This window comes from Hemitrygon akajei, chromosome 17 (genome assembly GCF_048418815.1).
Source record: "Hemitrygon akajei chromosome 17, sHemAka1.3, whole genome shotgun sequence".
NCBI lineage: Eukaryota > Metazoa > Chordata > Chondrichthyes > Myliobatiformes > Dasyatidae > Hemitrygon > Hemitrygon akajei.
This window is the reverse complement of record NC_133140.1, coordinates 65,154,801-65,172,733: the sequence shown is the minus strand read 5'-3', so window position 1 is coordinate 65,172,733 and position 17,933 is coordinate 65,154,801. Positions and strand designations below refer to the sequence as shown.

The 17,933-nt window shown below is 47.6% G+C and overlaps 1 protein-coding gene across 1 annotated transcript in view; it reads right to left on the bottom strand.

Annotated features, from left to right (window-relative positions):
• The window catches only part of hsd17b2 (hydroxysteroid (17-beta) dehydrogenase 2), a 42,381-nt gene that overhangs the window by 6,735 nt on the left and 17,713 nt on the right, over positions 1 to 17,933 (bottom strand). The window contains exon 3 of the mRNA XM_073070316.1: positions 14,958 to 15,143. Coding sequence (XP_072926417.1) covers positions 14,958 to 15,143 — 186 coding nt within the window. The remainder of the gene's footprint in view (positions 1 to 14,957; positions 15,144 to 17,933) is intronic.

The following is a 17,933-nucleotide window of genomic DNA, read 5'->3' as shown; positions in this document are numbered from 1 at the left end:
TAATGCCAAACATTAGAATCAAGGTCCAAAGGCTTAATTTAAAAAACACTACAATTATTAAGGTCCCAAAATATTAATATCATAAATTGAGTGCACTATCTGGATAACCACTTCTCTGGTTTGCAAGAGTTTGGTTGGATAGAATTAATTTTTATATAAAACTAAAAACTATTCTCAAATTCACTTAATTAATATCCCACAGACTATGGAATCACTTACAAAGACTCTTCATCTCATGTCCTTGATACTTATTGCTTATTTATTCTTATTTTTTTCTCAGCTCAAGCTGGTAAAACTTGAGGTACGGGCACAGCCAAGCATATTCATTGCTCAGTTGTTAGGAAGTTCCAGACTACTTTCATGGTGCATGGTATTGTAACTTTCTCGAGATTTATAAATACTGCTGAGTAGGGCTAATTACTTAATGCTATTGTGCAGTGACTTTGCAATGATACCTGTTGTAGATATTACCTATGGGACAATGTACACCCTGTTCATGTTCCAAAGTCCTTCTTTTAATTCAGCATATTTCTGCTGTTTTTCATTTTTAATTTCTGTATGTTGTGTGCATTTGGAAAGGTTGTGATTATTAAATGTAAGTGTTGATCCATATTTCCAGCATCTGCTGACCCTCTTGTACTTTTCAGGCTCATGATGCATTTGACAATAGACAGTAGTTGCAGGAGTAGGCCATTCGGCCCTTCTAGCCAGCACCGCCATTCACTGTGATCATGGCTGATCATACACAATCAGTACCCCGTTCCTGCCCTCTCCCCATATCCCTTGACCCTGCTATCTATAAGAGCTCTATCTAATTCTCTCTTGAATGCATCCAGAGACTTGGCCTCCACTGCCTTCTGGGGCAGAGCATTCCACATATCCACCATTCTCTGGGTGAAAAAGTTTTTCCGCATCTCTGTTCTAAATGGCCTACCCCTTACTCTTAAACTGTGGCCTCTAGTTCTGGACTCACCCATCAGCGGGAACATGCTTCCTGCCTCCAGCGTGTTCAATCCCTTAATAATCTTATACGTTTCAATCAGATCCCCTCTCATCCTTCTAAATTCCAGTGTATACAAGCCCAGTCACTCCGATCTTTCAACATATGACAGTCCCGCCATTCCGGGAATTAACCTTGTGAACCTTTGCTGCAGTCCCTCAATAGCAAGAATGTCCTTCCTCAAATTTGGAGACCAAAACTGCACACAATACTCTAGGTGGGATCTCACCAGGCCCTGTACAGCTGCAGAAGGACCTCTTTACTCCTATACTCAATTCCTCTTGTTATAAAAACCAGCATGCCATTAACTTTCTTCACTGCCTGCTGTACCTGCATGCTTGCTTTCACTAACTGATGTACAAGAACACCTAGATCTCGTTGTACTTCCCCTTTTCCTAACTTGACTCCATTTAGATAGTAATCTGCCTTCCTGTTCTTTCCACCAAAGTGGATAACCTCACATTTATCAACATTAAACTGCATCTGCCATACATTTGCCCACTCACCCAGCCTGTCCAAGTCACCCTGCATTCTCATAACATCTTCCTGACATTTCACACTGCCACCCAGCTTTGTGTCATCAGCAAATTTGCTAATGTTATTTTTAATCCCTTCATCTAAATCATTAATGTATATTGTAAACAGCTGCGGTCCCAGCACCGAAACTTGCGGTACCCCACTGGTCACAGCCTGCCATTCCGAAAGGGACCCGTTAATCGCTACTCTTTGTTTCCTGTCAGCCAGCTAATTTTCAATCCATGTCAGTACTCTGCCCCCAATACCATGTGCCCTAGTTTTGCCCACTAATCTTCTATGTGGGACTTTATCAAAAGCTTTCTGGAAGTCCAGGTACACTACATCCACTGGCTCTCCCTTGTCCATTTTCATAGTTACATCCTCAAAAAACTCCAGAAGATTAGTCAAGCATGATTTTCCCTTCATAAATCCATGCTGACTCGAACTGATCCTTCTACTGCTATCCAAATGTGTCATAATTTCATCTTTTATAATTGACTCCAGCATCTTTCCCATCACTGACGTCAGGCTAACTGGTCTATAATTCCATTTTCTCTCTCCCTCCTTTCTTGAAAAGTGGGACAACATTAGCCACCCTCCAAGCAGCAGGAACTGTTCCTGAATCTATAGAACATTGGAAAATGATTACCAATGCGTCCACGATTTCTAGAGCCACCTCTTTAAGTACCCTGGGATGCAGACCATCAGGTCCCGGGGACTTATCAGCCTTCAGACTCAACAGTCTATCCAACATCGTTTCTTGCCTAATATAAATTTCCTTCAGTTCATCCATACCCTGGTTCCTTTGGCCACTATTACATCTGGGAGATTGTTTGTGTCTTCCCTAGTGAAGACAGATCCAAAGTACCTGTTCAACTCATCTGCCATTTCCTTGTTCCCCATAATAAATTCACCTGTTTCTGTCTTCAATGGCCCAATTTTGGTCTTAACTATTTTTTTGCTATTTACATACCTAAAGAAGCTTTTACTATCCTCCTTTATATTCTTGGCTTGTTTACCTTGGTACCTCATTTTTTTCTTGGCGTATTGCCTTTTTTGTTATCTTCTGTTGCTCTTTAAAAGCTTCCCAGTCCTCTGGTTTCCCACTCATCTTTCCTATGTTATACTTCTTCTCTTTTATTTTTATACTGCCCTTTACTTCCCACGTCAGCCACTGCCGCCCCTTACTCCCCTTAAGATCTTTCTTCCTCTTTGGAATGAACCGATCCTGCACCTTCTGCATTATTCCCAGAAATACCTGCCATTTTTGTTCCACTGTCTTCCCTGCTAGGGTATTGTTCCATTGAACTTTGGCCAGCTCCTCCCTCATAGCTCCATAGTTCCCTTTGTTCAACTGTAATACTGACATATCCGATTTTCCCTTCTCCTTCTCAAATTGTAGGTTAAAACATATCATATTATGGTCACTACCTCCTAACGATTCCTTTACCTCGAGGTCCCTGATCAAATCCGGTTCATTGCATAACACTAAATCTAGAATTGCCTTCTCCCTGGTAGGCTTCAGTACAAGCTGTTCTAAGAATCCATCTCGGAGGCACTCCACAAACTCCCTTTCTTGGGGTCCAGTACCATTCTGATTCTCCCAGTCTACCTGCATGTTGAAATCCCCCATGACAACTGTATCATTACCTTTGCGACATGCCAATTTTAACTCTTCATTCAACTTACACCCTACATCCAAACTGCTGTTTGGGGGCCTGTAGATAACTCCCAATAGGGTCTTTCTGCCCTTAGAATTTCTCAGTTCTATTCATACTGACTCTACATCCCCAGATTCTATGTCCCCCCTTGCAAGGGATTGAATATCATTCCTCACCAACACAGCCACCCCACCCCCTCTGCCAGTCAGTCTGTCCTTTCGATAAGATGTATATCCTTGAATATTCATTTCCCAGGCCCTGTCCACTTGAAGCCATGTCTCAGTTATTCCCACAACGTCGTACTTGCCAATTTCCAACTGAGCCTCAAGCTCATCTACTTTATTCCTTATACTTCGTGCGTTCATATATAATACTTTTAATTCGGTACTCCCCTCTCCTTTCATATCAATTCCTATTTCACTTGGCCATACTGTATGATCTCTTCTTGAGCTTTCTACTCCATTGATTCTGTTGTCCTTTTTAACTTTTCTTATTTTCACTTTCCCTTTAACTCCATCCTTATATTTCCAGTTCATCTCTTCCCCCCCCCCCCCCCCCACTACTTAGTTTAAACACATCCGTGTTGCAGTGGCAAACCTGTCTGCCAGAATGCTGGTCCCCCGCCTATTAAGGTGCAACCTGTCCCTTTTGTACAATTCATTCCTACCCCAAAATAGAACCCAGTGGTCCAAGAATGTAAATCCTTGCTTCCTGCACCAGTTCCTCAGCCACACATTCAGATCCATTATCACCCTGTTCTTGCCCTCTCCAGCACGAGGAACTGGAAGCAAACCAGAGATAACCACCCTGGAAGTCCTGCTTTTCAGCCTTCTTCCGAGTTCTCTTTAGTCCCGCTGCAGAATGTCCTTCCTCTTCTTCCCAATGTCATTTGTGCCGACATGTACTACTACTTCTGACTGTTCACCTTCACCCTTGAGGATTCCCTGCAATCGGTCCGTGATGTCCTGGATCCTAGCACCAGGGAGGTAGCACACCATATTTAAATCTCACCTGTCGCCACAGAAACCCCTTTCCGTACCTCTTACTATGGAGTCCCCTACTACCACGGCTCTTCCTGATGTCTGACTCCTCGACGTGTTAATTCCTTCAGCAGAAAATGTACATGGTGTTCAAGGTCTAAAACTATTCAAAGTTTAAAGAAAGATGACTTGTTACGAGACACCCCAACCACAACAATTTCCGAGATTTAAACACTCTTAACTCTCCGGAGTAGGGATAGCTGGCGTGGCCGCTTTAAAGGCGTAAGATGTTCCCGTTAATTGACAAGCATGTTTTGGATGCCAAGAAATGAGTACTTAAGGAACACCTGAACATCAGTTCGGTGCGCAATCATAAGCCTACTAGATTTTTTTGACTAGCGTTTGTTTTCTGTTCTGTTTCGTGATCCCGTTTGAGACCATGTCTCAATCCCAGCCTTGGATACTCCAGCATTTGGGTCCAAGCCATCCTTGTTAAGGACTGTCGTCACAGTACATTCGGACCAACATGGGCTCAATGGGGTATCAGAGTTTATCGTCCACTGTGACCAGCTATAGCAAAGATATTCCCAGAAAGAGCCTGGTGATTCCTCACCACCAAGTAGCCATTGGTCAACTTTGGCAAGGAGGAAGCCAGAGTCACCAGGGAGAACTAGTTGGTCCTGCTCCGGAGCCAGAGAGATTCGATGGCAAGCCGGGCTCTCGCCATGGCTTCCTCATTCAATGTTTGTTAATATTTGAACTTCAGCCATCCCGGTTCCCTTCGAAATGTGGGAAAATGGCCTTCATTGTCTCTCTCCTGACTGGAAGAGCTCTGTCCTGGGTCACTGCACACTGGGAGTGTAGGTCAGAGTACTGCGCAGATTTGGAAGAGTTCAAGGCCACCATGAGGAAGGTGTTTCATTACTCTGCCGGATCCAGCCAAATTTCAGACCTTGGCCCAGGAGACTAGTTGGACTGGGGAGGCCTTGGCCACACTATACCGCCACAGACTTCAAAACGAAATGGACCAAGCAATGATTTCACCTTGGGAGAGCCAGCAGAGAACTTAGAGGTTCTCATTGACCAGTCCATCCCTCTCAATAACTATCTGGCTGAGCAAGAGTGGGATAACTTCAGGAGGTTGAAAAGAACCCGGTCCAAGCCCGGTCCCCAATCTCAGGCCATGACCAGCCATCACCTGCACAAGATCCAGTTGAACCCATGCAGGCCAGTTGCCCTAGACTCTCTGCTGATGAGAGGTCCTGGCACTAAAGTCAAGGTTGCTGCTTTTACAGCGGGGAAGCAGGTCATCTGTGGGCCGAATATCTGAAGCTGCAGCCACCTGGGAAACTGCTAAGACTGTCCAGTGTTGGGAGGACTGTTACAGTAGCAGCCATTACACCTAATGCCATGGATTCTGGTTTCATACTGAAGACAGAGTTCACCTCGGGTAAGGCTGATGAAGGCTTTTGTGGACTCGGGGGCAGCAGGTAATTTTCTGGATTTAGAAACTGCCCGTTGGTTCGACATACCACTGCAAGAGTTGAGCCAGTCCTTGCCCACAACTGTCGTAGACAGCTGACTGTTAGGCTCCAGACAGATCCAGCAAGACTGTGGAATTGCAGATGAGAATCAATTATTGATTCTCCACTCATACCCCTGATCCTTAGGTACCCTTGGCTGTCCCAGCATAACCACCTGTGAACTGGGGATAGGGGGGAATCATTGCTTGGTCCAGTCATTGTAAGAGGCTTTGTTTGCAGCATGGTGTTCTGATACCCAGGCTCTATAGTGACTAGCAACCTATAAGGGCAGGCTTCAGCACAAGGGAACCTGAGACCTTCCAGAGACCTAGCCCAGTCCTCAGGAGCGTAGAGGCTATTCTAGCCAGCTCCTGACACAATCTAGTCAGAATCCCACAGGATCTAGAAAAAGGGAATTTCTAGGAGAGAAGACCAAGCCTGAGTAGTCTGGGAGACTTACCGCTAAGCTGAAGGGAACCAGCCGCAAGGTCTCTACACTGATCCTTGAAGCCTATTCCCAGGAATGCAAGAATCCTCCATAATGCCTCTTTGGCATTGGCTGCCGATACAGATGGGGAGTCAGACTCTGATTTGGCCACAGTTTCCACAGATAAACTTTGTGAGCCCATACAGAGGACTCTGATGTCTGTCGAATCACCCCCTGTCACCAATGAAGACTCAGGAGTCAACCTTGAAGGAAGGTCCGGAGGAGATAGCAACAACCAAACCAGTCAAAATCCCCTCTTTTTACAAGGACTTAGAGTAATATCTTCATCAAGGAAAGGCCTCGAGCCTTACTGCACTGAACCTAGGACCATGCCATAGACCTGCTGCACGGTACTTGTCCTCTGCGGAGTCAGGCCCAGAGAGAAGCACCATGGAGGAGTATTGCCACGGGCTTCATTCAGCCCTCCACCTCACCCACTAATGTAGATTTCTTCTCCATACAACAGAAAGATGGGAGTCTGTGGCTGTGCATTTATTACAGGGGATTAAACCGCATAATGACCAAGAATCGTTGCCACCTTCCTTTATGAACACGGCTTTTGAGATGCTTCAAGGGGTGAGGGTATTCACAAAATTAGTTCTCCAGAGTGCCTACAATCTGGTCTGTATCGGGGAGGGTGATGAGTGGAAGACGGCATTCAATACACTGACAGGCCACTACGAATAACAGGTTATACCATTTGGCTATGCCAATGCCCCAGCCACTTTTCAAACCTTTATAAACGACACGCTCCGGAATACTCTCCATAAGTATGCCTTCATCTACTTGGATGGATGATATCCGAATCTGCTCGAAGTCCATGGAGGAGCATGTTGCTCATGTGAGGGATATTTTTAAAGAGGCTACTAGACCATGGGCTTTACGTCAAGTTGGAGAAGTCTGAGTTTCATGTGACGACTGTTTAATTTTTGGGTTTCATAATCTCTAATGGTAATCACAAGATGGACTGTACCATCAGAGACTGGCCACCACAATCCAATATCGAACAGGTCCAACAGTTCCTGGATTTTGCTAATTTCTACCAGAATTTCATCAGGAACTTCAGCCTGGTAGCAGCTCTCCTGACGGTCCGGACATCCAGGGGCCCTTTTGCAGAGCTCAAGCAGTGGTTTACCACAGTTTCCGTCCGGGACCTTTCCTTCATTGAGGTGGTGGATGCCTCACATGTCGGAGTAGGTGCTGTCGTATCTCAATCTCAGACAGTAAAATGCACCCGTGTGCATTCATCTTCAGGCAGCTATCCCCCCCTCAGAGAGGAACTATGACAGAAGGAATTGGGAGCTACTTGCTGTTAAGTTAGCCTTGGAGGAATGACACTACTGGCTGGAGAGCACCAGGAGCCCTTTTAACGTTTAGACTGACCATAAGAACCTGTCCTATATTCAGGAGGCCAAGAGGCTGAATTCCAGGCAGGCCAGGTGGTCTTTGCATTTTTAACTGGTTTAATTTCATCCTGACCTATCGATCGGGATCGAAGAACCAGAAACCTGATAGCCTGTCCCGACAGTTTGATGAACTGGAATGAGAGGAGCAGCCTACCACATTTTGCCCCAAGTCAGGGTTGTAGTGCCAACTCATTGGGGAATCGACGCTCCTGTTCACAGGGCTCAAGCACAAGGGTAGATTCCTGAGAACGGTCCTCGGGGTAGTCTGTCTGTCCCAAGTTCTGCCCAGTCCCAGGTACTGCACACCCAGAGATTGCCAGGAGCCCCGAATTTACCAAGAGGAGGTACTGGCGGCTTGGAAAGATAAGAGAAGTTCGGCAGTGCTTGCAGGCATTGCAGGGTGTGTGCCCTGAATAAGGAGCCCTGTACCCGACTTCAGGGGCACCTCCACCCTCTATCCATTCGGAAAAGACCTTGGGCACACATCTCCATGGACTTTGTCATGGCTCTCCCACCATCCAGGGGAAGTCTGTCAACATGGTGATTGTTGATCGGTTTTCGAAAGCCTACAGGTTCATTGCTTTGGAGAAGCTATCTTCTGTGGCAGAGATGGCCCAGGTTTCCAGGGTTCGCGGATTCCCAGTGGACATTTTCTCAGATCGTGGTCCACAATTCTCATCACATTTCTGGGAGGCTTTCTGTAAACTGATAGGGGCAACAGGAAGCCTTTCCTCTGGGTTTCATCTGCAGTCCAACAGCTGGACGGAGCTGACCAAACAAAATTTAGAATGTACCCTGAGATGCCTGGCCTTGTTGGGTGTTGTGACCATTTGATGTGGATGGACATCATCCACAACACCTTACAGCACTCAGTGAGTGGAATGTCACCATCCAAGTGCCAGTTTGGTTATCCTCCACCTCTCCTTCCGGAACAGGAAGCACAGGTTGGGGTCCCTGCAGTAGAAGATCTTGTCTACCACAGCAAAAAGAAATGGATGAGGGCAAGAGAGATTTTGCTGGCCTCTACCCAGGAAGCAGAGACAAAGGCAAACCGAAGTAGTTTGGGTCCTACCTTACAGCCTGGGCAACAAGTCTAACAGTCCACTCGTGATTTGCCTCTCTGAGTGGAACCTAGAAAGTTGGCACCCTAGTTCATTGGTCCCTTTAAGATCCTGAGGAAAGTAAACCTGGTGGCTTAAACCTTACAGCTCCCCACGTCCCTAAAGATCAACTTCAACGTCCACAGCTCTAAATTAAAACCTGCCTGCACCAGCCCATTAGACTCTCCACCACCAGCCCCATCACCACCTGGGTTTATCGAGGAGGTGCAGGTCTTCACAGTGAGAAGACTTTTGGCCTTGTGTACTGTTCGAGGTGTTCGACAATACCTAGTAGTCAGACTGGAGGGAAGGTGCTGGGTGCTGGAAAAAGAAATCCTGGATCCAACTCACATCCACGGTTACCATCACCACCCCTCTGAGCTGCCAGGGGCATCGGGAGTCAGCCTTAGGGGAGCAGGTCCCATTATCAAATGCTCCCAGCCGCACCAGCTTCCAAGATGTACATGCTTTAACTTTCCGGAGTACGGATGGCTGGTGTGGCCTCTTTAAGGGTGTAGGTCATTTCTGTTAGTGATAAGTATATCTTGGGCACCAAGAATTGAGTTTTTAAGGAAGATCTGAACATAGGTTCAGCGCTCAATCATAAGCCTACTGGTGATTTCATCTAGCATTTGTTTTGTGCTCAGTGTCTCGATCCCAGCCTCAGATATTCCAGTGTATGGGTCCAAGCAATCCTCGTCAAGAACTTTCATCATAGAATGCAACAAAGATTTTTACTCCCTCATGTTTTGAGATGGATGTAAGAAATAAAATTCTAATTCTGTGAAGGGCTATTATTTCAGTGACATAGAGTAGGAGTGCTGATCTCCTCGCTGGCTCTCAGATGAAGTAGGATTATATGGAGCAGAGTGGAGCTAATGATAGTGCTGTGGCGACCCACTTCCCAGCGCACTCGAACCGGCTCACAAAGTGGCACGCGCCGGCATTGAGGCCGGTCCCAAAAAGGGCGCCAAGCCTGCTTCACCAGCAAGGGGAAAAGCCCGCACGCGGGACGGGACTGTGAATATGCATTCCCACCCCCCTACAGCATTCCGGCACAGGGAGGGCGGGAACAGGAAGGCTTTAAAGCGAGGCCGCAAAGTTTGCATAAATCTCTTTTGCAACTGCAACTCACCGACAGCATGTTGTTATTTCAGTGCTGTGTGTAGCACACCACTACAATTGGTGACCCCGACGGCCCAAACGATATTTGGACCGGAGATGAATGACGCCACATCTGTTCATGCGGTTTCGTTAAAACTGCCAAGCTTCTGGACGCTGCGACCTCACCTATGGTTCCAGCAAGCAGAAGCCCAATTCCACATTCGGCAGATAACCTCGGATGCCACACGTTACTACGACGTGGTGAGCTCCCTCGACCAGGAAACAGCCACCTAGGTTGAGGAGTTCATACAGTCGCCCCTGGAGGACGGCAAATACACAGAATTCAAAGCCTTGCTCATGAGAACTTTTGGACTCTCACGGCGCGAGCTAACTGCCCGCTTACTGCACTTGGATTGTTTGGGAGACAGGCCCCCGTCGGCTTTGATGAACGAGATGCTGGCCCTGGCTGGAGGACACAAGCCATGCCTCATGTTTGAGCAGGCGTTCCTGGAGCAGCTGCCCGAGGACATACGCCTGCTGCTGTCCGACGCGGATTTCAGTGACCCCCTGTTGTGATGGAAAATAACTGGTTCTTTGAGTCTCAAAAGTAGAGGCCTGGACACACACAGTTTTAATAATAAGGAATTTATTTACAAGGGGAAGTCGGGTCAACACAAGCAACTACAATACACAGGAAGCAGTGTGGGGACAGGGTACGGTTACACAAACAAAGAACAAGGGAAAAGCACTACAACAGCTATCCCCCTTGACCTTGGATAGCCACGGCTCCCTTACCAGGACAAACAATAGACCTTCCCAAGCATAAATCAATGCACTTACCTTCAATGAGGTGGTCTGTAAGAGAGGCCGATCCAGAGACAAGTCTCACCTTTTATAGCATGGGGCTGGGCGAGATAATCCAATTAAGGTGACCAATAATTTAGGTGTGCATTGATTAGTTGGGAGGGACCAAATGTTGATTGGCATGTGGTCGGTTTCTCTGGATACACCCCCGTAAGGTGGCAGCCCGGGCAAACGTGCTGTGGAAAGCCAAGAAGGAGAGTGGGGCATCCGTTGCACAGATCACCAAGCCACGCGCCCAACAGCAGACCAGACCAGGCCCAGCAGCAGAGCCCACAAAACCCAGAGGCAGGGGTGAGGAGACCAATGAACAATGGTGCTTCTACCACCAGCAGTGGAGTGCAGAAGCCCGCCGCTGTAGCCCGCCCTGCAACTTCCCGGGAAACGCCAGGGCCAGCCGCCACTGATGGCTATGGCGGCTGGCCATCGGGATAGCCTCTTATATGTCTGGGACAAGCAGTCGGGACGCCGCTTTTTGGTCGACACTGGAGCCGAGATCAGCGTCTTACCTCTGACGAGTTATGACACCCACAACAGAGAACCGGGTCCCACCCTGAGGGCCGCGAACGGCAGCACAGTAAGGACCTACGGCACCCATACGGTGCAGCTACAGTTCGGCTCCAGCCGGTTCATGTGGGACTTCACACTGGCCGCCATAGCCTAACTGCTCTTGGAGGCAGATTTTTTGCGAGCTCACAGCCTACTGGTCAACCTGCAAGGGAAGACACAGGTACACGCTGAGACCTTTCAAACGTTCTCCCTGGGCGAAGCCCAGTTGCCGGCCCCACACCTAGACTCCATCACGCTGTCCGACAACGATTTCACCAGAGTCCTGGTGGATTTCCCATCGGTTCTGGCAATGCAGTTCACGGCAGCCATGCCCAAACACGGAGTACAGCACCACATCCCGACAAAGGGACCTCCCCTCCACGCCCGTGCTTGAAGGCTTCCCCCAGACAAGCTCCGACAGGTGAAGGAGGAATTCAAGAGGATGGAGGAATTGGGGATCATACGGCGGTCTGACAGCTCATGGGCCTCCCCCTTGCACATGGTGCCCAAAGCAACAGGGGGCTGGAGACCGTGCGGCGACTACCGCAGGCTGAACGAGGCTACAACACCGGACCGCTACCCTGTGCCGCACATTCAGGACTTTGCAGCAAACCTGCACGGTGCACGGATCTTCTCCAAGGTAGACCTCATCCAGGGATACCATCAAATCCCGATACATCCGGAGGACGTCCCCAAAACGGCACTCATCACCCCGTTCGGCCTTTTCGAGTTCCTCCGCATGCCGTTCAGCCTAAAGAATGCTGCACAGACATTCCAGCGGTTAATGGACGCGGTGGGACGCGACCTGGACTTCGCTTTCATCTATTTGGAGGACATCCTCATAGCCAGCAGTAGTCGTCAGGAGCATCTGTCCCACCTCCGTCAACTCTACGCCCGACTGAGTGAATATGGCCTAACAATCAACCCCGCCAAATGCCAGTTCGGGCTCAACACCATTGACTTCCTGGGCCAGAGGATTACTAAATATGGGGCAACCCTTCTGCCCGCCAAGGTAGACGCGGCCCACCACTTCCCCTGACCCAACACAATCGAAGGCCTGCAGGAATTCATGGGTATGGTGAATTTCTACCACCACTTTCTCCCCTCAGCAGCCCGAATCATGCACCACCTGTTCGTCCTGATGTTGGGTAAGGGCAAGGACATTACCTGGGATGACGAGTCCGCAGCCGCTTTCGTTAAAACCAAAGAGGCCTTGGCAAACACCGCAATGCTAGTGCACCCCAGAACGGACGTCCCTACCGCCCTCACAGACGACGCATCTAACACGGCAGTTGATGGAGTGCTGGAACAGCTCATCAAGGGTCGCTGGCAACCCCTGGCGTTCTTCAGCAAATACCTACGACCACCTGAGCTCAAATACAGTGCCTTCGACCGGGAACTGTTGGCGCTATACCTGACAATCCGGCATTTCAGGTACTTCTTAGAATGTAGGCCATTCACCGCGTTCACGGACCACAAACCGCTTACCTTTGCGTTCACGAAAGCGTCCGACCCCTGGTCGTCCCGCCAGCAGCGACATCTGTCCTACATCTCTGAGTACACAACGAATGTCCGGCATGTCTCGGGAAAGGACAATGTCGTGGCGGACACTCTCTCCAGACCTAACATCCAAGCCCTGTCCCAAGGGGTAGACTATGAAGTGCTGGCAGAGGCGCAGCAAGCAGACGAGGAGATCCCTAGTTACAGGACTGCAGTCTTCAGTTTGCAGCTCCAGGACCTCCCCATAGGCCCAGGTGAGAGGACCCTACTCTGTGACGTCACCACTGGCCAACCCTGCCCCATCATCCCGGCAGCCTGGCGGCGGCGCATTTTCAACTCCATTCATAACTTAGCGCACCTCTCCATCAGGACAACTGTCCGGCTGGTAGCCAACAGGTTCATTTGGCACGGACTCCGCAAGCAGCTCAGTGAATGGGCCAAAACGTGCATGCACTGCCAAACAGCCGAGGTGCAGCGGCACACCAAAGCCCTGCCACAGCAGTTCCACCCCACCCACCGGCATTTCGACACATTCATGTGGATATCGTGGGCCCCCTGCCAGTGTCGCGAGGAGCGCGGCACCTCCTGACTATCGTAGTCCGGTTCACAAGATGGCCAGAGACAGTCCCACTCACCGACACCACCTCCGAATCCTGTGCCCGAGCACTGATTGCAACCTGGGTATCGCGCTTTGGTGCACCGGCCCACATTACCTCCGACAGAGGCGCCCAGTTCACCTCCAGCCTGTGGTCAGCTATGGCCAGCCTTTTGGGGACACAGCTGCACCACACAACTGCCTACCACCCACAGTCGAACGGACTAGTGGAGCGTTTCCACCGTCACCTGAAGTCGGCTCTCATGGCCTGCCTCAAAGGGCCTAACTGGGTGGACGAGCTTCCCTGGATCCTGCTCGGAATCCGCACAGCGCCCAAAGAGGATCTGCACACCTCATCAGCCGAGTTGTTGTACGGCGCACCCCTGGTCGTCCCCGGGGAGTTCATACCAGCCCCAAGGGGGCAAGAGGAAGAACCCGCAGCAGTCCTGGGCAGACTACGTGAGAGGTTTGGTAACCTGGCCCCCATACCCACTTCACAGCATGGGCAGAACCCGATCTGCGTACCCAAAGACCTGCAGAACTGTAAGTTTGTTTTTGTGCGACAGGGTGGACACCGGACTCTGCTACAATGGCCCTACAAGGGGCCGTTTACGGTGATCAGAAACAACGGGTCCACATTCGTGCTGGACATTGGGGGGAGAGAGGAGGTTTTCACGGTGGACCGACTCAAACCGGCCCATGTGGACTTGGCACAGCCGGTCGAGATTCAAGCACCACGGCCCAGAGGCAGACCTCCCAAACAGGGACCGACCCAGACTGAGGACATTGGGGGGTGTATCGCCGGTTCCGGGGGGGTTATGTGGCAACCCACTTCCCAGCACACTCGAACCGGCTCACAAAGTGGCAAGCGCTGGCATTGAGGCCGGTCCCAAAAAGGGCGCCAACCCTGCTTCACCAGCAAGGGGAAAAGCCCGCGCGCGGGACGGGACTGTGAATATGCGCCCCCTACAGCATTCCCGCCCGGGGAGGGCGGGAACAGGAAGGCTTTAAAGCGAGGACACGAAGTTTGAATAAATCTCTTTTGCAACTGCAACTCACCAACTGCGTGTCGTTATTTCAGCGCTGTGTGTAGCACACCGCTACAGTTCAACATTATTCAGAAAGGATTCCTGCAACATGGGATGGAAGGTTTCCTTGACTCTGGAGTCAGCAAAAGGTCTTCAAAAAACTTTGTAAGCTGCACTAGAAAGCCCAGCAATAATATTAACCTACTAGCTGAAATGGCAGAACATACAACAGCAAGTCAATCAATGCACCATCAACATTTTCATTTGTGGTGTTGCAGAATCTCAAAGCAACATAACATTCAACAGGATTTACTGAAGTATTTTTAACACAGTTAGAAGTACTTATTAATTATATAGTTATAATCCTACCACAGTATTGATCCATTCTTAAATCAAATTCTTATTATTTCACTGTAAACTAGCAAATGTGGTTTTTTGATAAACATGAGATTAAAAACATAGGGTTTTATATATATCTTGCAATTTTTCTTAAGAATGTGTATTGACACCTTAACAACATTGTTTTCTGGCTAACTAGCTCCTCTATCAGTATTAGCATATCGTGGAAAGGATTATAAACAAGGAAAATGGAGTGCATGTTATGTCTGGATACATTGATACCAAAATTACTGATGAAAGTACCACACCTGCAAGGCTTGAGACGTTAATGAGTCTGCCTTTGGCTTGCCGAAGTAGTGGAAGGAATACTTTAGTAACTTCCACAGCCCCGAGGAAGTTCACCTCCAGGCAATGTTTATAAGCGTTCATGGGGAGAAGTTCTGCTTCAGCAAATAATTTTAGTATGCCAGCGTTGTTTACAATACCCCAAAGTCCTAAAGACAAAGAAACATGCTTCAGAGAACAAAATCACATTGCAACAGCTTTACCTGGAATTTGTGCATCAAAGGAAGTGGAGAAGAAACTCACTAGTTAAAGAAAATCCCAATAAAAAAATAAACTAAAGGAGTTAGGGAAAATAGGACACACAGCTAGTAAAGTTTATAAGATAAAATGACATCCGTGGTTTTTCTGATTTTCATGTATTCAGGAAACTAATGAAAACTGAAATAAATAAAATGAAGGAAGAAAAAGAAAATAGAATTCTGAAAATGTGAAGTATGAAACTAGCCAGGGGTAAGGATAAAGAAGAAAAACCTTATAAAAGAAGTACTCCAGTGACATAGGGAGCAATAACCAAGGAACAACCATCTCAGAACTACCACTACTACTGGTGAGTAGACTGTCCGCTCAGAACTCAGAGAAGACTACCCCCTCCCCAATAGGAATGAGTCTGGTAACTTCATATGGATAGCATTTGAGTCTAAACTATGAATCTTAGAATTTAGTATAAGAAGTGATAAGATAGAACAATGGATCAAACGTGAAGTTATTACAAGACAGTGTCATGCAAAACAACATACATAAAATGCTGGAGGAACTCAGCACGCCAGGCAGCACCTGTGGAAATGAATAAACTGTGAATGTTTTGGGCTGACCCTTCTTCAGGACTGAGAAGGAAGGGGCAAGACACCAGAATAAAAAGGTGGGGAGAGAGGAAGGAGGCTAGCTGGAAGGTGATGGGGAAAGCCAGGTGGGTGGGAAAGATTAAATGCTGGAGAAGAAGGATTCTTATAGGAGAGAACAGTAGACCACAGGAGAAAGGGAAGGAAGAGAGGACCCAGGGGAAGTAATAGACAGGTGAGAAGATGCGAAAGGTCAGAGCAGGAAATAGAGGAGGGGGGAGGGAGAATAATTTTTTTACTGGAAGGAAAAATCGATATTAATGCCATCAGATTACAGATACCCAAATGGAATATAAGTGTTGCTCCTCCACCCTGAGGGTGGCCTCATCTTGGTACAAGTAATAAGAAAGTTATGGCCACATTAATGGGGCTATATTACAGACTGCCCAACAGTCAGAGGGATTTGGTGGAGCAAATTTGTAGAGAGTGCAGAGTGATGCAAGAAACATAAGGTTGTTACAGTAGGTGATTTTAACCTTCCATGTATAGACTGGGACTAGCTGGGGAACACATTGTCAAATGTGTTCAAGAAAGTTTTCTGAATCAGTACTTGGAAATCCCAACTAGAGGGAGTGTGATACTAGATCACCAATTAGGGAATGAGACAGAAGTTTATGTAGGGGAACATTTTGTATCTAGTGATCACAATGTTATTAGCTTCAAAATCAATATGCAAAATGTAGGTCTAGGTCGAGTTTTAAAGTGGACAAAGGCCAATTTTGATGGAATCAGAAAGGATCTGGCAAGTGTGGATTGGGATAGGCTGTTTTCTGGCAAAGGTGTACTTGGTAAATGGGGGTCTTTCAAAAGTGAAACTTTGAGTGTAGAAAGATTGTATGTGTTTGTCAGAATAAAGGGTAAAGATAGCTGTTACAGGGAACCTTGGTCTTCAAGAGACATTGAGGCCTTGTTTAAGAAAAAAGGAGGTGCGTAGAAGGTATAGGCAGGTAGGAACAAATGAGGTGCTCGTGGAGTATAAGAAATGTAAGAGAACACTTAAGAAAGAAATCAGGAAGGCTAAAAGAAGGCACGAGGTTGCCTTAGAAGACAAGGTGATAGAGAATCCTAAGCGATTCTACAGATATGTTAAGGGCAAAAAGATTGCAAGAGACAAGCAAAGTGTCTATAGAAGTGAGGCAAAATGACATCAACTTCTTGGACTCAACACAGAATACAGAGGAGGAAAAGCTTGCTGTTATGAAGCAAGTCAGCATGGCTAAATCCCCGGAGCTTGAAGAGCTGTTACCTCAGATCCTATGGGAGGCAGGTAGAGAAATTGTCAGGGCCCTAGCAGAAAACAAAAGAGGTGGGGGAAATCTTAAATGCATTTTTTGCATCTCTATTTACTCAGGAGACAAGCACAGTGTCTATAGAAGTGAGGCAAAATGACATCAACTCCTTGGACTTGACACAAAATACAGAGGAGGAGAAGCTTGCTGTTATGAGGCAAGTCAGTATGGCTAAATCCCCGGAGCTTGAAGTGTTGTTACCTCAGATCCTATAGGAGGTAGGTGGAGAAATTGTCAGGGCCTTAGCAGAAATATTTAAATCATCATTCACAACGATAGAGGTATCAGAGAATTGGCAGATAGCTGATGTTGTTCCGCTGTTTAAGAAGGACTCTAAAATCAAACAAGGAAATTATAGGCTGGTGAGCCTGACATTAGTAGTGGAAACGTTATTGGAAGATATTCTAAAGGGATGGATGTATTAGTATTTGGGTAGACATGGACTAATCATTGATAGTCAGTATGGCTTCGTGCATGGCAGGTCATGTCTACCCAATCTACTAAAGTTTTTCGATAAAGTTACCAGAAAAGTTGATGAAGACAAGGCAGTGGACATTGTCTACATAGATTTTAGCAAAGTATTTGATAAGGGCGCACATGGGAGGTTGGTCAAAAAGGATCATTTGCTCAACATTCAAGTCGAGGTAGTAAATTGGATAAGACATTGGCTTTCTGGGAGAAGCCAGAGAGTGGTGGTAGATGGTTGCCTCTCTGACTGGAGGCCTGTAACTAGTGGAGTGCCATGGGGATTGGTGCTGGGTTTTTTGTTGTTAGAGATCTATATCAATGATCTGGATGATAATGTGATTAA